This window comes from Balaenoptera acutorostrata, chromosome 1 (assembly GCF_949987535.1).
Source record: "Balaenoptera acutorostrata chromosome 1, mBalAcu1.1, whole genome shotgun sequence".
In the NCBI taxonomy this organism is placed as follows: Eukaryota; Metazoa; Chordata; class Mammalia; order Artiodactyla; family Balaenopteridae; genus Balaenoptera; species Balaenoptera acutorostrata.
Window position 1 is genome coordinate 32,940,742 of NC_080064.1, and position 17,867 is coordinate 32,958,608.

Here is a 17,867-nt window from a genome sequence, read left to right on the forward strand (position 1 = left end):
CACTTTAAATGGAAATTAAATGTTGTAAACTCTCAGGAAGAAGGCCAGATGATGACCATGATGCTACTTGCTGTAAAAGATTAAAGTTAACACCTGGTGGGGGAAGTAGAGTTTTTTTTTTTTTTAATTATTTATTTATTTATTTATGGCTGTGTTGGGTCTTCGTTTCTGTGCGAGGGCTTATCTCTAGTTGCGGCAAGCGGGGGGCCACTCTTCATCGCGGTGCGCGGGCCTCTCACTATCGCGGTCTCTCTTGTTGCGGAGCACAGGCTCCAGACGCGCAGGCTCAGTAGTTGTGGCTCACGGGCCTAGTTGCTCCGCAGCATGTGGGATCTTCCCAGACCAGGGCTCGAACCCGTGTCCCCTGCATCGGCAGGCAGACTCTCAACCACTGCGCCACCAGGGAAGCCCGGAAGTAGAGTTTTAAAACACACCTAAAACAGTTGTGAAATTGTGCATTCTGAAAAGTCTTGTAGCAAAGTAATTAAGTGTGGACTCTGGAGTCAGATGACCCTAGTTCAAATCCTAACATTTACTACCAGGTGTCTTTTGGAAAATGACTTAATCTCTCTGTGCTTTGGTTTCCCCATTTAAAAAATGAGCTGATGATAAATCACCTAGCTCATCAGGTTGTTGTATTAAATGTTCATAGCATGTAAAGCTCTTAGGAAGATACCTAGTGCATACTGGGTGCTCAAAAATATTAACTGTGGTTATTCCACTGGAAAAATTAGTCTTGAACCATTTGAGTTTTAAATTGGAATGCATCCCTGCATAAAATATGACCATCATGAAGAAAAAAATTCTCCTTCCTTGATAGTTTCAGAGAATAGTCAGGATGCTACCAACCTCTTTGAAACCATGTAGTAAGGAATGTATGAAACCATGTAGTGAGGAATATAGATAGAATTGGGATAGGGAAGAGATTCTTTCCTTCAATGTAAACATAATAATACTTATTAAAGAAAATTTGGGAAGAATTTCAGAAAATTATAAAAATGGTAGAAAATTGTTTATAATCCTACTACTACTCCAGTGCTAATAACCATATTAGCTGAGTTCCTTCTAGTTTTTTTCCCTGTGCATTAATTTTTTGTGTGTACAAATACGTTATGACTACAACACATACACAGAACTGGAGGATATTTAGCCTAGAGAAGTAAACTGTTGTAGCATTCCAGGTGAGGGATGTTGGGGGCCTGGTCTAGGTCGCTGGCTGTAGAAATCAAAGCATAAGATCACAGACAAAGGTATTTCTGCAGTTGAATCAGCAAACTTCGGTGTGGTGGTTTCAAAGACAGGTTTTTTTAGCTCTGGCTCCTGAAAAGAAGCAGATGGAACATAGGAGGAAGAACATATTTGCTGGGGAAGATGTTTGTTTTCAACATGTTGAATTTTAGATTTGACTAGGACATCCAGATGGAAATGTCTAACAGGCATTTGAGGTATACAGCAAGGACTTGAGAGATAATCTGTCTGGGATATGAATGAGAGCACCCCAGTAAGAATGTTTAAAATAATCTGATTGGGCTAATTTATCTGACCTCTCAGTGTATTTAGTTCTTTAAGGACAGGATAAGAGTCTTCATCTCTAGTACCCAGCACAGTATTGCCACATAGTAAGCTTTTGTAGCGTAAATGAATTTACTGAAACAAAGAGAAGAGGCCATTAATTTGGTCTCTGAAGAATGCCAGTGAACTTGAGGGAGTCATAGTTATCATTTATTGCCCCTTTCTTATTCAGTTTTGTTGGTGTCTAAAATTTAAATGTCTAAAAAAGATAAGAGACTTCCACTTTACTTTTCTGCTTCTGATGGAATTTTGTTTACATGAGGTACTTAAAATGTCATTTGGATGGCTATAATTCATTCATTTTAATCTAGCATTTTTTAAAAAGATGATAATGAAGATTGTTCCAGTGATTCTTCCAATGTCCAGAGTATGCTCATAGTGGACATATTAAGGACACCTTAATGTGATTAACATGTAAGGGGGAAAAGATTTAGGAATATAAAAAATATATAAATCAGTATAGGGAAAAATGTAAACATAAATGGTCATGGGGTACTGAATCTTTGAAATTGTGTAACTTGTTGGGAGTCTTAATGGAATGTCTGTGTCAGAAGATACTAGATTGGTGGCAGGAGCTTCTGAGTGGGAAGGTGGACTGTGGAAAGAATAACCTCATCTGTATGCACTGTGCCCTTCTCTTTGCATACTTTAGCCAGTAGTGGGTTAATTTGCATGTGTGGTTTCAACTATCATGCTGTGTTGACTCATTCTGAAAGCTCCACGAAGATAGGCCCCCATCTCTTTCCCCCCAGTACCTAGCTCCTTACTAGAGTAGGCTATCAAAAAATATTTGTCAAGTGAATAGAATGATGAGTTTATTCAGTAAAATGGTAAATTTATTCAGTAAACTTTTTTTTTTTTTTTTAAAGGATTTTCTTATTTATTTATTTATTTATTTATTTTTATTTTTGGCTGTGTTGGGTCTTCGGTTCGTGCGAGGGCTTTCTCCAGTTGCGGCAAGCGGGGGCCACTCTTCATCGCGGTGCGGGGACCGCTCTTCATCGCGGTGCGCGGGCCTTTCTCTATCGCGGCCCCTCCCGTCGCGGGGCACAGGCTCCAGACGCGCAGGCTCAGCAATTGTGGCTCACGGGCCCAGCTGCTCCGCGGCATGTGGGATCCTCCCAGACCAGGGCTCGAACCCGTGTCCCCTGCATTAGCAGGCAGATTCTCAACCACTGCGCCACCAGGGAAGCCCTTATTCAGTAAACATTTGATGAGACTTGAATGTCCTATCAAGATGGAAGCGGGTAGAAGAGTGTTAGGCCTGTAAAGATTGATAAGATAAATCTGACCTCAGGAGCATAAAATCTGGTACTGAATATAAATTTGTAAAGCCCTCTGGTTTTCAGATTAGCCAATGCAGACCGTAAGTAATTTGCTGACCTAAAACAATTTCTTTCTGACATAGATTTTAATAAATTTCTTAAGAGAGATTATGTGAAATGTTATTTACGTAACTGATAAGTACACGATTCTGTGTTCCTTCTCTTCACTGTTTTAGCTAGAAAGGATTGGTGTGGGGTCAGTCTTATGATCCTCTGTTATTATTGTTTTTTTCTTATTTTACTAAAATTTGGGATTTGATTAGATGGGGATATAATGCTTTTCTGAAAATAACAGAAAGAGCCCACTTCTCTAGAGTGACTGTGATAAAGCAGCAAGATACTGAATTGAAATGGGTGTACTAAAATAGCTTAACTGGCTTGATCATTCAAGTATGCAAAGATCAGATAATCCAATGTGTTAGTTAAGAGAGCTTTTACTGTATATGGTATAATGGTTGATCATATATTTCCCTGTTAAGTTTGTTTGTTTGTTTTAAATAATCAAGACCAGTCAGTTCTTAATTATCAGAACAGATATAGGGACTGTTACTGTGAAAACTGCAGAAAAAACTGCAGAAGATCAGTGGACTCCTGCAGTGCCACCACAGCTATTTGTAGTTTGCTAAGCAGAAAAATCAGAAGACAGGAAGTTAGAAGAAATTATTATTGAAGTAGCCTTAACTCCCTAGCCCAGTTAGAATGTGTGTTCTAGGGGGGAAAAGTTGCACAATTCAAGTCTTAACCTAATGACATATATCAGTTAAGCATAAGCAAAACCTATTCAGTTGTTAGAGGAAAGAAATATATTAATAGTAGGGAGAGCAACTTTGTGGAACCTAGAAAGAGAGACCCCAAACAAGAATTTGGCAGATTTTCCACACTGTCCAGAGAGAACAGAAGCCAGCTTTCTGTCGTCATTTGAACACATGTAATTTATCAGGCTTTATTGTGGTTGTGTTTTCCTTTGTTTTAGATTTTAAACTCGCCAGATAACCTCTTATATCAAAGTATGGGGAATGGGACCTCTTACATCAAAGTATGGGGAATGGGGACCCTAGGTGGTAATATGACTGTCCCCCATTGTAAACAAATAAACTGGCATTTGGCATGTATATTAGTTTTTGAAATAAACTTCATTAAAAATAAAAACCTCAACCTTTTATAAATTGGTAAGTATAAATTAAGCCTAATAAGTTCTACGTGTGTAGAAAAAAGAGCTGAGAGGGCTACACTCAGCAATAGGTCTCTTGTGTAAGTCAGGGATCATATTCTTATCCTTGTATACCCAGTGTATTGGCACATGGTTGGTGTTCAATTTAATGTTGTATTAGTGAAACATTACTGAATTTCAGAGATGGTAACTCCAGACCTCTAGTGAGAACAACTATAGGCGTTTTATGGCTTTATTCTTAGATTTATTCTCATGTCAAAAGAGCAGTTCTGCCTTTTCTTTAACTCAGCAGAAACAGTTCATTAAGTGATAAAAATAGAATCCCCTAAACAAACCAGAGCCTAAAAAGGCAAATAAAAGGTGTATGCATCTGTTAGACAAAAAAGAAGGGGTAGTGCATTTGAGAACAAAGATAGTCTTGTTTGTTTCATTGTCTTTATTTTTTTTTAAATAATTAAAACTCTAACTTTATTTTTTAGACCTTATTGCAATATGCAAGCAGCAAGAATGCATCAGAACATATTGTGTATCTTCTGGAGGTATATCGACTTGCCATCCAAAGCTTTGCCAGTGCTCGCCCGTATTTAACTACTGAATGCGAAGATGTCCTCTTAGTGCTTGGCAGATTAGTACTGTAAGTTTAAGAACTTAAATCCCTCTTAAAATTGAGTATTTTTGGTTGTAATGTTTGCCTGACTTCTCTTTACTATGGCATCACACTGTTCAAAGCAACATCAGGGTCATACCTTTGAATGAAATTTCCTTTGCTCTGAGCACTTTATATTCACATTTTCAGGAGATAAAGTATAAGTGAAGCTCCAGCCAAGCAACATAATCTTTAATTGCCTTGAGTCTCTTTTCCTACTCAGGCTTAGAATGATGCATTTTCTCTCTGTCCTTAGGAATAGATCAAGTGAAGTGACAAGAGTATCTGGAAACTGTGGTGGTCTTTGAGGAACACTTTGGGGGGAAACACTGTGAAATTCTTCAATACAATTATATTATTTGAACTAAGAATTATACTAGCAGAAAATATCAGGGTACAGTATAAGATTACCACCCCAAGGGTCCATGATAATCTAGCTGCTATTTTAGTATTTGGCTGCCTAATAGCAGAGTTACACCTTTAATGTATTTATTTGCAAATTGAAAAAATACAACAGCTGTTAGTTTTCAGTTGTGGAATCACCTTGATTCAGTTTGCAGATTGTTTGGTGGGATAAATTCTAGTCTGGGTGGTCCATTTTATTTTTCTCTGGTCTTACATGTTTTCCTTCCTATTTTCCCAAACCCCAAACCTCTAACTTTATACTTTTTTTTTGCAACATAAACATTCCTGGTTTTATAATCCCATTATTCCTCCTCTGAAGCCTCATAGTTTTTCTTTTTTCTCTTTTTTAAAGTTGAAAAGTTAATATAACAATGTTGAATGAAACTTTGAAGAGTGAAAAACAAATTTAAAATGGTCTAAATAAATGTAAAATGTATATTCAGTATCACTGTCATACTGTACTTGATTATGACTATAACCACCGTTATATACTGACTTAGTTATTCATATTCTAGGAGTTGTTTTGAATTACTGCTTTCAGTGTCTGAAAGTGAACTGCCATGTGAAGCCTGGGTACTCTTCCTTCAGTCTTTACAGGTGAGTTGATGTGGCCTCAAAAAAGGTCTCTGTTTAGGTATTCAAGACACGTAGTTAATTTCTCCCAGCAAACTAAAATTGGAAACTTAGAACAAAAACAAATTCATTATATATTGGTAGTAAGTTCATGAAATGAGAAGGAGGCCTTCCAGATGAAGGGAGTGTGCTAAAAGTTGTTGTTTTTTTCCCTATCATTTGGTTTTGTTAGCCTTTACATAGCTTAGAAATCAACAAAAAAAGTTTTCATTCTTCAGAAACAAAGTTTTAGGCAGAATAAAGCTACTAAAAATGTAAAATTGTATATGTTTATAAGGTAGCAGTATTTGCTTCATTGATAGTACACTTATCTAGTAATTTCCCCCTAACACTTCAGGGACTTATAATGCTAAGTCTCTTAAACCGTCAAAATAGTCATCAGAGATTCTGTGCATGCATTTTTCTTACAGGAGAGCTACGTTGGCTCCTATATTGGCTTGATTATCAGAATTCTTAGATGAGCAGATCAGAAAGTAGCAAGTTGGGGAGGGGAGGGTAAGGTAGGAGGAAAAACAATAGGAAGCAAATTTGCCTGTTACCAGTAGAGGTAGAAAAACTATTTAAAGAAAATAGACATAATAAGTAAATAGCTACCATTCATTTATTATCATTAATTATGTACCAAACAGTACTCTACATTGTTTTTGCATTTTGTATCTTTTAATCAAATTGCAAACCTTATACCGTAGAGATCATTTGAATCTCCATTTATAAATGGGGAGACAGGCATAGAGAGGTGAATTAGCTTGCCCAAAGTTACACCTAGATTTATACCTAGAGCTTGCTTTGTTTAACTGCTTCCTCGAGGACACAAACTCCATAGTAGCCTGCACCTGTTTCATGAAGGCATACGTAAAGATTTGCATGTTAACAGACACACCTCGTTATCTGGAAATTTCTTTCCTCTAGGATAAAAAATCCAAAATGAAATGATATAATGTTAATCTGTAGATTTTCTGTTTGAGGAGAAGAATTCTTTGTCATGTTCTTGGCCTGATTTAATCCCTATAATGTCCTAACTCTTCACATATTCATACAGCTACTGTTAAAATCATCTTTCATACAGAGCATATTGATTTTGTCATTCGGCCTGCCAGTAGTTTTGTCCTGGCATACGACATTCTAGAAGGGCAAGTGTACTTATTCTTATTAAGGCTGTTACTATTATTATTAGTAGTATCCTTTGAAGAGAGAATACTCTCATATTTCTTCGTTCTTTTCTTAGATTGTATGCCTGAATAAAATATTTGCCTTCCCTCCGACCTGTGTAACTTTGCCCGGTATTTATCAGACATTTAGGATATATATATTCACATTTCTGAATATGTGTTTAATAAATGCAGTAGAGGTACAGATAAATACAAGACATGGTCCCTGTAGAAATCTGAAACATAAAACCTTGAGGTTTTCTTATTTTAGGTGATAAATGGATAAGGCAGCAGGTAGTTTTGAGGATACTTTTGGTAAGAGAATAGTTTTACAAGAGCAGGCCACAGAGAGCATTCTCAACCACTGTTTACAGCTTGTGTAACCCTTCCAGACCTTTTCTTTATGGATATAAAAATACGTTCTGAAATGAAATTTTAAATAAAGAAAAATGAGATCCTGTTTTTTTGCAACTTTTTTTAACTTAATGATTTTAACATGGACATGTATCTAGGATTGCATATGTAGCTCTCCCTTGATGACTGCCTGGGATTCTGTTATGTGGTTGCACCATAAATTATTTGGCCAAATCTCTTTGCTGTTTATTGTAAACAGTGCTAGAGTGAACATCTTGTGCTAGTATTTCTGTATTGTAGATTTCAAGATAGTTTTACCTTAAAAAAGAAACAAATCTAAGTTTTTAAATTACTTTTAAAATTCCATCATAGTTTTTAAGGACTATTTAATGTTATTTTTTATTTTTTTAAAGTGCCTTCCTCCCTGCCTCCCTCCCTTCCTTCATTCCTTCCTTCTTCTCTCTTCATTCATTCATTCATTTATTCGTTCATTGGCTGCACTGTGAGGCTTGTGGGATCTTACTTCCCTGACCAGGGATTGAACCCATGCCCCCTGCAGTGGAAACGCAGAGTCCTAACCACTGGACCACCAGAGATTCCCTAATGTTTTTAAAAGTAACTTTGCTATAATATATATATGTGTATGTGTATATATATGTAATAAAGGATTACACATCATTCTTACTCAGAATAAACTGTATTTTGAACAGATGAAAAATTAGAAACTTGTTTTTGTTTTTAAACCAAACAGTGGCTTTTTATTTTAGTTGCTATGTATCATGGGGGTGACAGTGTTCTGCTAAAGTGTAATGGTATAGGTCTGTTAGGTATTACAAATATGGTAACCAGACACAGCACATTCTGACAGAATCTTCATCTTCACTGCAAAGTAAATGCCTGTTGTCCTAAGTTAAGTAAAAAGAAGCCTGAGGACAGGTCAAGCCATTTCAAGCCATTAAAGAAAAATTATAGCATTTAAATATTGCTGTTAGTTAACTGTTAATTGGAAATATCACTTTCTGTGTCAGTTTTATATTTTAAACCCTTTCTTAGAAGAAGATAACTCAGTATATGGTGTGTGTGTTGTGTGTGTGTGTGTGTGTGTGTGTGTGTGTGTATTAAAACCCTGTCATTCTGACATGAAAATTAAGGGGAAAAAAGTGAACTTTATTTTTTATATTTCACTTAGGTGAATATAAGATTATAGTCTTAGGTCTGTGAACATTTTTAACCTATATTTTATTTTCCAAAGAAATACTGGTACCAGTGAAAGCTTATGTTCCTTGAGAATTTCAGCAGTCTAAACTAAGGGAAAACAAGTTAAAATTTTAGAATATGGAAACAACCAATAATCCTCACTAGTAATAAAAGACAGTGAGATATATGCTTAATCATTTATGTCAAGTTAAACTTCTGACCCCTTACCTCCCCGCCCTTTGTATTTATAAGTATTTTAAAGAATAAACTATTGGCAATTATATTTTGTTTGTTTTCTGAGGAGATAGAATGACAGCTAATAACTTACATTTCCATGACTTTTAGCTAGAGCCATCTATCATTTTTTTGTGTACTTTTTTTTTTTTTTTTTTAATTTTTTGGCTGCGCAGCATGTGAGATCACAGTTCCTCCACCAGGGATTGAACCTGCGCCCCCTGCATTGGAAGCAGAGAGTCCCAACTGCTGGACTGCCAGGGAAGTCCCTGGAGCCATCTATCATTTTAAAAGTTCTTTTTTTTTTTTTAAAGCGATCTTTCTCTGTTTCTTCCCAAGAGTTACCACTTTTTTTTTTTTAATTAATAGCTACTTTATTTATTTATTTATATATATATTTATTTATTTATTTATAGCTGTGTTGGGTCTTTGTTTCGTGCGAGGACTTTCTCTAGTTGAGGCAAGCGGGGGCCACTCTTCATCGCGGTGCGTGGGCCTCTCACTATCGCGGCCCCTCCTGTTGCGGGGCACAGGCTCCAGACGCGCAGGCTCAGCAGTTGTGGCTTACGGGCCCAGTTGCTCCGTGGCATGTGGGATCTTCCCAGACCAGGGCTTGAACCCGTGTCCCCTGCATTAGCAGGCAGATTCTCAACCACTGCGCCACCAGGGAAGCCCAAAAGTCCTTTGATAGAAGAATTTAAACAATTAAAAAGATATATAACAATAGATGTCATTAAGTCATACTTCTTTTAGAAGGAATAGGTTGCCTGTGTGAATACTGCAGAATCTTTTTAAAAGAAATCTGTGCCAGTGGGCTTAAAATGATTGAGTAATTCAAGGATGTAAATTAAATTGTGATAATTTTACCTAGGAGAATTCAGGAAAACATTTTAAAGGTACTCTTTAACTTAGTGAAAATGCCCTAGTTTCATTTTTTAAAAAGCAGCAACAGAATTTCACAAAACTTTGAGGATAGTTTTTTTTCTGCTTATTATTTTTAGGAAATCCAAGATATAGGTCTTTTCATAGACATTCAGATATATTGAAAGGGCAAAATGACTTTTTATATTGCCTGTTTTCTGGATATGCTTTTTTTTTTTTTAAGGAGTCACATGATGCATTATTGGAATTTGGGAATAATAACCTACAAATACTGGTTCATGTTACCAAGGAGGGGGTGTGGAAAAACCCTGTTCTTCTTAAAATTCTGTCTCAACAGCCAGTAGAAACAGAAGAAGGTAAGCTTAAAACTATACTGACTATTGAAGGAGGATTTAGTTCTAAGAGAATTAAAATTTTTTTCTGGGTTAAAATTTTGTGAATTTCACCTGTGTATCTATAGCCAATCATTCTCTTATCCTTTGAATAGTAAAAACTAACCATTAGCACTTAATGTTTTGCTTAAGGATTCTTAAATATTTATGTAGTGTTTTAAAAGTATCCCTTTGTACTTGTTTTTAAATGTTGCATTGACTGACAATGTTTATACAGAGTTCCTGAGATAGAAATCAATAATCTGCTTCCAGTCCTTGGTATTTAGTAGAGCTTTGCTTATAATGATATTTTGTTTACTGGTTACTACAGCTGAGGATTATGAAAAAAAATTACTTCTTATTTTAAATTTATGGAATTTAGCATTTTTATAGAGATATGCAAAGAAAGAAAATTCTTACAAAGTTGTCAGTTTAAGTCCAGAAGATTTATGGATTTGAGTTGACATTTGCATTTTAGACACACAAAATATCTCATTTTATATGTCCAACAATTATGATTTCATTTGCTTTAAGTTAGTGGAAAGTTAAAAAGGATCACGTTCTGTTAAGTAAGTTTCTGGAATAAGAATGAGTTTCAGAACAGTTTTTATTTACACTTTAGATAGATCTTTTTTTAATTTTTATTTTATTTAAAAAAATTTTTTAAATTTATTTTTGGCTGCATTGGATCTTTGTTGCTGCACGCGGGCTTTCTCTAGTTGCGGCGAGCAGGGGCTACTCTTCGTTATGGTGCGTGGGCTTCTCATTGTGGTGGCTTCTCTTGTTGCAGAGCACGGACTCTAGGCGTGTGGGCTTCAGTAGTTGTGGCACGGAGGCTCAGCAGTTGTGGCTCGTGGGCTCTAGAGCGCAGGCTCAGTAGTTGTGGTGCACGGGCTTAGTTGCTCCACGGCATGTGGGATCTTCCCGGACCAGGGCTCGAACTCGTGTCCCCTGCATTGGCAGGTGGATTCTTAACCACTGCGCCACCAGGGAAGTCCCATTTTTGATAGATCTTTAGTTCAGGTCTCAGGACAGGCCTTTTGAATGTTGATATCTTAAAATATTCCAGTTAGCTTATTCATTCACCAAGTTTGATAACCTATTGTATACATGCTGTTTGGGTTTTTCTGTATAGTCAGAAGATTGATAATAAGAGTGTTTAGATTTTCTCTTGGTCCCTTTCCTCTGGTAATTCTACTGCTTATCAGTTATACTGACAAGAAAAAAAAATGAATAAGGAGAATAGCTGTTAAATAGAAAATAGATTGATATTTATTGTTTTCTGTTGAGGTTCCCAGTAAATGGCATCCTTTCGTAAATATAGGCAGGTGGAGGCTAAATTATTGCCTTTATTATTATTAAAAGTTGTTAGAGGACAGAGCCAAATAGTTGCAAAAGGATCCCAGAATTAGGCAGATCCCAGTCCAGATAAGGCTTCAGGAGTGAAGAATGCATGACCTTTGTAGATAGGCCCAAACCCCAGAGGGAAAAGATGGAGTTGCATTAAATGTCCCCAATTTATTTTCCCCAATGTACTAATCAAATATATTCCCCCCACCCCAGGAGTTAACGGTACTCAATTTCTTTTCACATAGAAAAAATCAAGAAATGGGGAGAAGCACTGTTTACCTAATATCCCATGGTATCCTATATATTCAATAAAGATTAAGTAAGTACCCACTATCTATAAACTCTGAATGGGTATAGGTTACCTACGTATGTAAGGAATTTTTCTGAGAACCACAGTATAAGTGGTGAGCAGCCTGTTGCCTGCTTACTTCTGCAACTGGCCCTTACTAATTTCAGGTCAACAGATTTAGAAAGCCTCCCTTATAGCTCCATTGTCCTTGCAGCCCAGATATCAACATATTTGATGCTAGAAGGCAGTGACTATCATTTCATTAATTGCCTTTTTTCAATAACATAGTAATCAGAAGCATAAAAGTACAAAGTGTTTAGCCTCCAAGTAACTCAGTAAATGCTTTTTGGTTTAGTTTTTTGAATTAAAAAAAAAAAAGTGTATAAGATTTTTATTTTTCCTGCCACGAATTCTTGAATTTTGTAACCCCGTCCCCACCAAAAACCAGTTATTACTGAAGTATGTAATAAGTACCAGCTGTTGACACTTCTGCCTGGCATGATCAGCAGGGAAATGAGCAGGTCCTCCCACCCAGGTATCAAACGCCTTTCTACCCCAGGTCACCCCGGCAGCCTACCACAAAACGTAGGGCTGGCAGGACCAAACCCAGCCCCACTGATGGTTCCTGACTTGAGCCCCAGTGCCCACAAACCACCCCTGGTTCCAATGGTGATGGCAGCAGCCCACAGCCCTAAAGACCTCAGGCCCATCAACCTTGGAGACCCCCCTTCCACTGTACTGGAGTGGTTCCAACTAGAGGAAACCCAGAGCTACCACCTGGTATCTGCCAGTTTTTCCAGCTGACCTGTGCCCTACCCAGCACCCTCCTCCCCCCCTTAATTCATGACATCAAAGCACTGGCTTTTCCCCATTTTCCTTGAGACTCAGGAGAGCCAAAGCAGCAGCCTTTTGTTCTTTTTTTTCTCTCCCCTACCAAGGGTTGAAGGAAGAGATCCATCCTAATTGTTCAGAGGTACTAACTTCCTCCCCTAAATCAAGCTGAGAAGGAACCAGCCAGCTCTTAATTCTTCCTGGTTGTTTTTCTTTCCCACCCCAGTTCATTTTTTCCCTTCTACCACCTACCTCTGAAGCCATTTTATGAATTGTCATGTGCCACCTGAGCCTTCAGTAAAAACAAAAACACTCTTTTCTGTTAAAAAAGAAAAAAACAAAAATTTTAGCTGGACCTTAAATGTTAGCATTTTTTACATGTTGAAGTATATATGAGGTAAACTGTCATGATGTTTGCACCTTACTTTTAAGTGGCTGAGAAAAAGAAAAGCTAGATAAAGAAATATGGCAAAACAGTTCAGTTGTTGAATCTAGATGGAGGAGAGGGTATATGATTAAACATTTTTTTTGTATTAAAATGTTTAGAAAAAATAATACACAGAAGGGATCACAGTTGGGAGTGAGACATCTTAGTGTACACTTCATTATGTCATTTTAAATATTGAAATGTATGGATGGATTTCCTTTTTAAAAATACAGTTAAGTATTGATTTTAACATAACTTAAAATGATTTTTAAAATGCAAGTTTGATCTGTGTGTTAAAAATTGATATAGTGGTTTAACTGTGGCTGTAATATGTTGAGTAAAATAGTTTTACCTCATAGAAATAATAGCTACGATTTATAGAGTGCCTGCTCTGTGATGGGCACAGTGTTAGTGCTTTCTATCTCCTGTAATCCATTAAGCAGGCAAGAGATTACACATGCCCAAGGCCGTGTAGTTAAAACTGTGGAGGCAGAATCTGAGCCCAGATGAGGAGATATCTAAAAGTTTTTGTTTGTTTGTTTGTTTGTTTTAAAGTCATGTTCCTTGCTTTATTTATTTATTTATTTATTTTGGCTGTGTTGGGTCTTCGTTTCTGTGTGAGGACTTTCTCCAGTTGCGGCAAGCGGGGGCCACTCTTCATCGTGGTGCGCGGGCCTCTCACTGTCGGGGCCTCTCTTGTTGCGGAGCACAGGCTCCAGACGCGCAGACTCAGTAATTGTGGCTCACGGGCCTAGTTGCTCTGCGGCATGTGGGATCTTCCCAGACCAGGGCTCGAACCCGTGTCCCCTGCATTGGCAGGCAGATTCTCAACCACTGCGCCACCAAGGAAGCCCTAAAAGGTTTTGATTGATTAAAGTGATAACCATTGGTTGCTAAATACATGGTTTTATTAAACATCTGTAATATATAAAGCATTGTGCTTAGTGCTGTAGGGAATACAAAAGTTAACAAGGCATGGTATTTGTACACAAATTGCTGACAGTGTAATAAGGGGGATATCAGGGACAAATAATAGCAAGTAGTATTGAGCATTTACTCTGCCTGGCCCTGTGCTCAGTGTCTTACTTGCATTCTGGTATTTCATTTATGATTCTTTCATCTCTTTGGGGTAGATATTACTAACCTTTTCATAGATGAAGAAACTTGAGGCTCAGACAGGTCTACTAATTTGTCCAAGGGCCTCACAGCTAGTATATGTGAGAGTCATGATTCAACCTCAGTTTTGTGATTCCACAACCTGAGATCTTAACCTTCATACACTCTAATCATTTATTATTGCACTTAAAGAGAAAACTAAGTGTGGTAAAAGAAGTAAAACGCTGTGGGAATTTAGAAGGGGGTGGGTTGTATAGATAACATGCCTGTCTTCAGGTGTGAGATTTGTGAAAATGCATACAACTTGGTAGAGCAGATAAATAGAGCATAATCTGATATTAGCCAGTTTAGGATGTAGGGGACAGATGTGGCAGGAAATAATATGGAGGAACTAGGTTGGAGAGAATTTAAAAAATAATTGCTAGGACACAGTAACTAAGTTGATTTCCTTAGGAAAGGAGTTGGCAAGGAAGGATAATGCCAAAATTTCATTTCTTTATGATTGAGAGAATACCATTACTGAAAATAGAAGTAAGGAACGAGGAGCTATTTGAGATATGATTGTGAGTTCATTTTGTGGAATTTAGTGCTTGTGGGACTAAAATGGGGAAAAGTCCAAATGCAAATGATCTATTTTCTGTCCATGTCTTTTGACCTTGACTGTGTATTAGAGTATCTATGGAATTTAAAACCAAAACACACACATACACCCCTAAGGTCCAGGCTCTACCTGCTAAATCAAAATCTCCAGGGTTGGAGCTCCGGAATACAGACCTTTTTGAAGTGCCACAGGAAACGGGCACCTTCCACCTACAAGTGCTGGGAGTGTAAATTGGTACAATCTCTGGAGATTAATTTGGCAGTAATTTCATTTATAGGAATTTTTGCTATAGATACAGTCGTGCATGTGTGAAATGGCCTCTGTACAGGACTGTAAATTGTAGCATTATTGACAGTTGTCAAAGATTGGAAACAACTTGCAAGTGTATCAGGAGGGGATTGGTTAAATTAATTATATCCCTACAGTGGAACAATACTTATTTGTTAAAAGTATTGAGGTAGCTCTCAATGTACAGTGATGTGATAGAATGACCCGTATGATATAGTAAGTGGGAAAAAAAATATGTCTTCTGTACTAAGAATGTTTCTGGAAGGATAAACAAAAAATTGGAAATGATTATTGTTTCTTGGGGAGAGAGACTAAGGGACTGGAGTCAGAGTAGAACGGAGACAACTTTTAACTGTATACCTTTTGGTGTGCCTTTTGAATTTTGTGTCATTTGCATATATGGTGTTACCTATTTTTTTAAAAAGAGAATTTTAAAATCTCTACAGTTGATTCTGATATGTAGTTAAGATTGGGCCAGTGGTCTCTCCCTCCCCTCCCCACCATCCCGGTGGTTTATCGTTAATGTTAATGATTTCTATTCCACATGTGGCCTGTAGACCTAGTAGCATGGCTCTTACCTGAGAGGCTTATTAGAAAAGCACAGTCTCAGGTCCCATCCCAGACCTACTGAATTAGCATCTGCATTTTACTACAATTCCCCCAGTGGTTCAGAAGGCACTTTCAAGTTTAAGAAACACTGTTTTAGGTGAACCACCTAAAGCAGTTTGTTTGCTTGCCACTCATCTTGACATGTATATTTCCCACCTCTGTTCTTTAAATAATACTGTGTAACGATGCCACACACTTGGTAAGTATTTACTATTTATAAATCGAGGGCTTGTCCAGAACACTGTACAAATCGGTGTTCAGGTGCTTAATATTGAGTACTGCTCAGAGCAGCATTTTCCAAAGTGTGTACTGAACCAGGAACGTAGATTTTACGTTGTGCTAATAATATGTGTAAAAGGGTTCTCTGGTCAAATCAGTTTGGGAAACATTGGGTTAAATAAAAGTGAACAGTTTTCTTCATTGCAGGACTGTTCAGAGATTTGACCAAGGAATCCTTTTTTTTTCTAGGACTATCTCTCAGGTCTTTTGGTCGGTGGAACACACTTTGAGAAATGCCTGGTTTAGAGGAAAGACCACCACTGGCTTTGGAATCCTTGGCAAGTTACCTAATTTCTCTGAGTATTAATTTTCCTAACCTTAAACTGGGGATAACAGTACTTGCCTTGGTGGTGGTGTGAAGAATAAATGAGAGGTATATAAAAACAGTCAGCTTAAAGCTTGGTACCTCATAAGTGTACAAGTGGTAGTTGTTAATATTACACAGGATACTTGCCTTTTTGCCTTGTACTTATGTTTATAGTTCATTTCATTCTTCCTTACTATCCTTATCAGAAAGTGAGGGAGGAGAAGGTGAAAGGATGAATTTTGATGAAATGTTAGTAGTAGCTTTATTAAAAGGTATGGTATTCAAAATAAAACTACTAAGTAATGTGGGAATAATTAGCAACATTAATTTATTTTGCTCTTTGCTCTGTTAGATGAGTACTGAGATCAGAATAAACTTCCAGTTATATCAGCTGACTTTTTGTCCACTAAAAACAAGCAACAACAAAAGATATCAAACTTTCATCTTTACAACCTTGACATGTTATGTGGTATGTTATCAAACTGTTTTATTTTTCCTTTTTTCTAGTCAATAAATTGATTGCACAAGAAGGACCTTTCTTTCTGCAAATGCGAATAAAACATTTGTTGAAATCTAACTGCATCCCCCAGGCTACTGCTTTATCAAAACTATGTGCAGAATCTAAAGAAATTTCAAATGTGTCATCTTTTCAGCAAGCCTATATCACGTGCTTATGTTCCATTCTTCCTAATGAAGATGCTATTAAGGAGGTAAGTAAAGCAGATAACTGCTGTTGTCATTCACACTAACTATGAATTTAATAGATTTTAATAATTGTATGCCAGGCTGAAACCCAAGACTCATTTTTTTTCAGGCTATGAAAAGTACCATTTTAATTGTATATTTAACTGTTCAACAGATTGGATATAAAGTTATGTCTTGTAGGTGGATTTGAAAAGTAGATAATTAAAGAATATGCAGATGAATGTTTATGTATTTGGGTGATGGTTTGCTTTGAAATCTTTAAATATGAAAGTTGCTTTTTCTTCTTAAACTAATGATTTCTCTCTGGGAAATGTGGAAATTATTAATACTGGTGTCAAGAGATAAACTAAAGAGAATGTCAGTTAACTTTATTTAAGTTAGTTTATATATTTAACTCTGTAAGCAGAGAGGTGTAGGACTTTAGAAACCATGAATACATTTTGAACAATGATTAAGCAGACAAACACGGTTTTTTTTTTTTAACCTGAATCATTGTTTTCCTTAGAAAAGTTGGAATTAGTTTTCTCTAAGAGTTTTTGATAAATTATACAGAGAAAATGAGGAATTCCAAGGCTATATTCCATCATCTACCTTTAATTCTCTTACCTGCCATTCAGGTCTTACACATGGATTCTCATTTTACCTCTACACTGAACTTTCTTATTAAATGTAGGAATCCCAAGAATCTGGTTCTATGCTGTAGTAATTCTTAACCTTTTATGACAATTTCAGCTGTAAATATCTTACTCTCCAAATGAAACTCTCCACCTTTACACTTCACTCCCTTTAATATTCAGACTCCACCAGGACCAACAGTCTATCAGTCTGATCAGCTTTTCACTCTCCTTACTCTGCTTTTCCATAGTCAATCATTATTAGCACTCCTTTGCATACACCCTCAATTCCTCTGCTGGTCTCTCCCTTAATTGTACTTATTTGACTAACCTGTATCCTCATTATCCCTACATCTCCACCTGTTTTGTATCTTTACCTGCGCCAGTGGGGCCAAACTTAGGTGGATAATAACCTGGCAACTGATTTTACTTTAATTCAGTCACACTGTGTTTCTTTAGTTCATTCACTCTCCCACTCTCTTAGATTACTATTTCATACTTTTTCCTTTTTCT

At 37.0% G+C, this 17,867-nt stretch overlaps 1 protein-coding gene across 1 annotated transcript in view; it reads left to right on the top strand.

The window, feature by feature from the left end:
• RLF (RLF zinc finger) overlaps positions 1 to 17,867 on the top strand; it is a 79,312-nt gene that overhangs the window by 24,590 nt on the left and 36,855 nt on the right. Inside the window, exons 2-5 of the mRNA XM_007164706.2 lie at positions 4,548 to 4,702; positions 5,635 to 5,716; positions 9,791 to 9,923; positions 16,543 to 16,745. Of these exons, the coding sequence (XP_007164768.2) occupies positions 4,548 to 4,702; positions 5,635 to 5,716; positions 9,791 to 9,923; positions 16,543 to 16,745 (573 nt within the window). The remainder of the gene's footprint in view (positions 1 to 4,547; positions 4,703 to 5,634; positions 5,717 to 9,790; positions 9,924 to 16,542; positions 16,746 to 17,867) is intronic.